The sequence below is a fragment of the Protobothrops mucrosquamatus genome, unplaced genomic scaffold (genome assembly GCF_001527695.2).
Source record: "Protobothrops mucrosquamatus isolate PMUCROS unplaced genomic scaffold, P.Mucros_1.0 scaffold_168, whole genome shotgun sequence".
NCBI classification, from domain to species: Eukaryota; Metazoa; Chordata; class Lepidosauria; order Squamata; family Viperidae; genus Protobothrops; species Protobothrops mucrosquamatus.
In genome coordinates this window covers 121,455-127,619 of record NW_015386244.1, presented here as the reverse complement: position 1 = coordinate 127,619, position 6,165 = coordinate 121,455, and the positions used below count along the sequence as shown (strand labels likewise).

Here is a 6,165-nt window from a genome sequence, read left to right as displayed (position 1 = left end):
AAGTAATATCAAATAGTAAGGCAATATTATTGACTAGAAGTGGGTAAAGCAAAAGGAACACCTCACACTTTGGGTCTTTATGATGTTCATTAGCTCCTGTTCATTTCCAGCTGCAATTCAAGATGCTGATATTAAGTATAAAAGCTCTCCGTAGCTTCAGATCCCAGGAGCTGAAAGACTGCAGGTAGTTCTCAGCTTACAACGGTTTGTTTAGCGGTTCATATTTATGACCGTTGCTGTCTCCCGGGGTCATGTGATCCCCTTTTGTGACTTTCTGACAAGCAAAGTCAGTTGGGAAGCCAGACTCACTTAAAACAACTGGGTTGCTATTAGTAATGCAATAGCAATTACATTATTGCATTACTGTTACTGGTGGAAAAACAAGATATAAATGAAGCAAAAAAAGGAACTGATTGTAAATTTGATAATGGCAGCTAGATTAGTGATGGCTAAATATTGGAGACGGAATTGGGTTAGTCAGAGAAATGAGTGGTGTAATGAAATATGGACTGTGGTAATGATAAATTAACAACAGACATTAAATTTTAAAAAGGGATGATTAAAGAAAATAATTATAATGAAATATTGGAGGATTTTATAAAAACAGTGTTGGTGGAAGGCAAAGGGAATAAACCTACTCAGGAATATAAATATGCTGTTTTGGAGGGGATAAGGACACAACTGAAATATATTGTATATTGTTAGTTGTTATATGAGAAGAAATACAGGTAATAAAAATGGTCTCTGGGGGGTGCACTGTAATATTTGTATTTTTTATATTGTTTTTAATTTAGACTAATAATAATAATAATTGATGATGATGATGATGATGATGATGATGATGATGATAATGATGATGATGATGGGTGGCTGAAATCTTACAAGATTATATCTTGACAATTTGCAGCCAAAGCTTGGGAGACAGTCAGTTTTCAGTATGACTATTAAAAACAAAACAAAAACTATTTTTTTAATTTGGCCCCAGCAAGGACCAATCCTCATGATTCTCCAAAGATTTTAGATTGGCCTGGAAATCTTTCCTCTCTGTATAGTGGGCATAATTCTCTGGATTCTCAGTTAGCATAATTATTGGCCAGGATAGGAAGGAAATCCTTGAACTTTTAATCTCAACGCATCTAAAGAGAAATGGGTTGGACAAATCTGGTCTATTCATTTGAAAAAAACATTTCTGCATGAGAGCTGTACTTACTATTGACCACTGCATGCTTTTTACAAAAATGTCTTTTTTTTTCATTGAATTTGTGATTAATTGACTTACCATTGTTTTTCCTTTCTAGATCAAATAATAATAGCATTTTCGGTTTCTATGGTGATTGGACTTGTCATTGGAAGCATAATCTGGGCCCTTTTGACTTGCCTGTCTGGCCGCAGAGCCAGTGCCCACATTTCCCATTGGAGCAACTCATCATCCAGCCGACGTACCAGAGCTGCTCATGGATGTGTTGCCAGCAGGCCTGGATTCTACCGCAACAGCAGCTGTGAGCGCCGAAGCAATCTCAGCTTAGCTAGCCTCACCTTCCAAAGGCAAGCATCTTTAGATCAGGCTAACTCTTTCCCAAGGAAATCAAGTTTTCGGGCCTCTACATTTCATCCTTTTCTCCAATGCCCTCCACTTCCTGTGGAAACTGAGAGTCAATTGATTACTCTGGTCCCCACCAGTCCGACCACCACACTTTCTAGCACTCCCACCAACAGCTTTTCTCATCCAGAATTCACTTGGCCAAATAACAGTCTTCGGGTCTGTCATTCAACACAAACTCCACCTCCTGCTTATGACTCTATCATAAAAGCTTTTCCAGACTCTTGACTTCGATTCTACGATTTTCTGTGGGCTGTGAAGATATCTGGGAAGCTTACTGTGGCCAAAAAGAACTACAGTGCTGGAACAGAAAGGATATAGTGAAACCTGAGCAGATGGCGTGGAACCTGGATGTTCTTCAGCTTTGAAGATCTTTCTCACAAGTGTAGCTATGTCTGCAGTGTTAATGCATTTTTATAACTAACTTTGCTTGTTAAGCATTGTCTTTCATTTAGACAATACAAAATGGCTTGCCGTACAGACACAAAGCATAAACACAATGGTAAATATCCTGCTGTTAATTAGAAAGTAGCGGTGTTTTCTCTTTTAAGATGGGATTTTAATTTCAAAGCCTTTTCCCTGGGAATGTGAATTTCCAGACTTGATTTCTCCTATGACTTGTATATCAATTGCCAATATAGTATATGAATGCAGGGTCTTCACTTACTCTTCAGCAGAAATCTAGGTTACTTTATGTATTACTTAGGCAGAACCAAAAGGTTTTTGGTTTATATGTTTAGAAATAGCTACAAACCACACCCTGATTAAGAGTGGGGGCTAATTTCCACTTCCCTTGTGTAAATTTTACTGACTCTAGACATTTTTGCTTCTGAGGAACTGAGGAACTGCTGTTAGAAACCAATGCAGTGCCCTACATTTCTTTCTGCTTTTTTTTTCCAACCCAGTTTGAAAATTGCTGTGGGATCTTTTTCCCCAAAGGAGAAAAGTATTTCAGAGAAACACTGGTATAGCCTGGTACAGATTCCTGTAAATATTCCAGTAATGAGGAAGCTGAGAGGTATGTCTTTCATTATGCCCTTTCTCTGGTGGTTTGCATCATGCAAGGCCTTCCATGCCTCACTTCAATCCACATTCTGCCCATTTGCAACAGCCTTCAAATGCGTTTGAAAACATCAGTTTAAAAAAACCAAATGAATCTCGAGGATGGGAGTAAAAAAAGGAAATATGTTAAGATCCCTTTTCCTATGTGTGATGACTTGGAAATACACTTCATATACACCTTATGATATTTACAGAATAGAGTATAGAATAGCAGAGTTGAAAGGGACCTTGGAGGTCTTCTAGTCCAATCTCCTGCTCGAGCAGGAGACCCTATACTAGAGGTCCCCAATCTTTTGGGCACCAGGTACCGGTTACGTGGAGAGAGGTTTTCCCACAGACAGGAATATCCACAACTTCGGCAGCATTCTGCTGAATTTAAGGGAGCTTGGTGCTGAACATGGGCACAAGGCTGCAATCTTAGCACAATTTCACCCCATCATGTTTTGTATTTCCAGTCCCTCCAAAACAGTTGAAGAAAACTTGCCAATCTCTTTTTTGAAATGCAGAGAGCCATAATTTTGGTCCAGCACAGTAGCTGAACTTTACCCTGGAAGGGGGTTGGAGAGGAGGAGAAGCAAAATAGTTGGAAGGCAGAAAACGCTTCCTGAAAAATAGCAATAATAATAGCACTTAGATTTATATAGCGCTTTATAGTGCTTGACAGCCTTCTCTAAGTTTATAGAACCAGCATATTGCCCGCCCCAACAATCTGGGCCCTCATTTTACCAACCTTGGAAGGAGGGAAGGGTGATCCTGCAGCACTTCCAGTGAAAAACTCAGCATGGCTGCAGTTTCAGATATCTCACAGCTGAGCTATCAACCCCATTCCCAAAAGTGAGCCTATATCATGAGATCAGGTACATCTGAATTGCATTCTGACTTGTCCCTGTGTGGCATGAGAAAAATGAATGGAAGAGTTTTCTCAAATATTTATTTTCAGAACACCTAGACATGCAAATGCCATTCTTTGTTGTTGAACAAGAGGTTTATTTTTCCCAGGGCTTCCTTTACTACCAATAAAAATGAACTCTAATGAACCTAAATCTAAAGTTGCTTTCTCTGACCACCGTCAGCTTTAGTTGGGTGATCTGAAGGAGATGTGCCTGCATTTGCTCGAATGACAGGATCTTTCTTTGTGGAATTATGCTCTATTAAACATTCAAATCACATTGAAAGATGTTTTTATGTTCAAGCAAGCTTCTGTCATTCAGACCCCCCAGCTGAACAAATGAAATATGGAAAAAACATATAGTAGGGCTACTTCTGGGACTGAGCCCTTGATTTATTCATACCTGAGAAGAGCAAACTCACCTTCACATCCTAAACTGCTTTGCCCATGATTGAGAAATAGCAAGTATGTATGTTGATATTAGGGTGTGCCTATCAAATCACATATTTCCCTCTGGTGTGAGTGTAATTTGATCTTGTAAAAAGACAATGCTCCTTGTTAATGCTAGAATCCTTTATGGATTATAACTATAAAAATGGGAGCCTTTTATTGTCCAGTGAGCTGAAAGGTACCTTCTCAAGGAGAATGTTAAATTTGGGGTGGGTGGGTGGGTTGCTGATCGTGAAGAGTAATTTAAAATTACAGTTGATATTATTCTACATGTAACTTCTAATTTTCATAAGCAGCATATGGGAAGATATTTTCCCTTACTATAATTCAGCCCAAATACTGACACAAATCTCCCTTTATGTGTGTAGTCAAGTTAGGAAAGCTGAAGTATACATTCTTTATTTCATAACAATTTGTGAAATAATTGTCTATTGATATATGTTTAAAACATGGTTGAATCTGTATTTCATGAGTGCTGTGGAAATGATGCAATTTAAATAAACTCCTGACTCTTGTATCTGTGTTGTAAGTTGATTATTTGTTCTACATTATATTTTAAAGGAATTTTACTTTGGGAAAGGGAAGAGATAGGTATTGCATTTTGTTAGATCCCCAAACACTTACAATTCTTTCCCTAGCACGGCACTGACACAATGTCTCTGATGTCTTGCCCTGTGGTGTTCTTTTTAGAATACTTGAGGCAAATATTATTGTAACGTTCCACCTTGCGGTGTCATTTGCAATACATTTCTTCGAAAAGTCTTGATTTCCTATTATTATTATTATTTTTTGCAGGGAGGTACCAAAGGATAGAAAGACTTGTGATTTGATCAGTATTCAGATCCTTTTCGGTTCCTAACTTTCTGTGCTTGTTTTGTTTATTTTGGCTTACATGCTGCTCCATTTCCAAAATAGAAGAAAAGTGATTTCTCCAATGGTATTTTCCCACTGTGGTTAAAAATCATGGTATTTTCTCACTGTGCCTAAAAATTGGTATTTTCTCACAGTGCTTAAAAATCATGAGACACAAAATTCGGTTTCTCTGATACATTTATTTTTTGGCAAGTATAACTTACAATTTTATCTCAGTCCTATGACTGTTTCAACATAGTTCTAAAGATCCACTTTCTTTTCCTTTCACAAAGTATTTGAGTTTTTGCATGTATGAATGAGCTAATCCAATTTCCAAGAAAGGACAGAAACACAAAGTTGTTTGTTGTAGAGGCAGAATCAGTGATACACCAACAGATATGAGTGCTTCTAAAGAAAAGTCACATGGTTTCTGACACCTAGGACAGGGGTAGGCAACCTTGGCTCTTTTATGACTCGTGGACTTCAACTCCCAGAATTCCTGAGCCAGCCATGCTGAGGGGAAAGGGAGAGGTTTCCAAGCTGAGCCATGCTGGCTCAGGAATTCTGGGAGTTGAAGTCCACGAGTCATAAAAGAGCCAAGGTTGCCTACCCCTGACCTAGGAGAAGGAAACTGGCTACTGCCAGCCTGGCATTTCTGAAAGCTTCACTGTGTTCCTGACAAATTTATCTTGAATACCCATTGCAAAAAAAACCAGGGCAGCATCATCCACTGCATGACCACTTTACATGCAAAAGTTCTGGAGGTCTAATGTGATCATGGTGTAACAGGAGAAGAGTTTGAATATTTTCAGTTAAAGTTTTCTGTTTTCAAGTTTTGTCAGTGCTTAAGAAGTGAGGGTGGAGAGAAATGGATTCAATCATATATGGTGCTAACTCGGTACTCATCATTAATTGGTTCCAGAACACATGATGAGTACCAAAAACGATGAGTACCAAATTTTCCCATAAGGAATAATGTAGTGAGTCACAAAGCAGCTGACACCGACAAGTTCTGGTTTGTGTGTTGAGTACCAAACCAACAATGAGTACTGGGGGAAAAATTTCACGTCAAAATGCGTTGAGTACCACATTTGATGAGTTTAAAAGCAGTTAAGTACCAAGGTACTACTGTACTATTAAAAGTTTTTTTTGGGTTAAATGGTTCCAGGTGGAAAAGTGGGCTGTAGCTCCTTAAACATTTGCATAAAATACCCCAGATAGAAAAAAAAATCTATTGTGCATATGATGTTGAAAAACACATGCAGTGAATTGGAGCATAGTTTATTTGTATTAACTAAAGTTATTCCAGAAG

At 38.3% G+C, this 6,165-nt stretch overlaps 1 protein-coding gene across 1 annotated transcript; it reads left to right on the top strand.

Annotated features, from left to right (window-relative positions):
• Positions 1 to 427: 427 nt before the first annotated feature.
• On the top strand, positions 428 to 2,175 carry MYCT1 (MYC target 1). Its single transcript, XM_029285204.1, has 2 exons — positions 428 to 494; positions 1,299 to 2,175. The coding sequence occupies exons 1-2, from the start codon at positions 428 to 430 to the stop codon at positions 1,826 to 1,828; spliced, it is 597 nt and encodes a 198-aa protein (XP_029141037.1). The 3' UTR covers positions 1,829 to 2,175.
• Positions 2,176 to 6,165: the final 3,990 nt, after the last annotated feature.

Excerpts from the sequence above, each read along its gene's own strand:
- MYCT1 (XM_029285204.1), top strand. The coding sequence starts at position 428 with ATGGCAGCTAGATTAGTGATGGCTAAATATTGGAGACGGAATTGGGTT. Across the intron at positions 495-1,298 it reads TAGTCAGAGAAATGAGTGGT|ATCAAATAATAATAGCATTT; the intron begins GTAATGAAATAT and ends TTTCCTTTCTAG.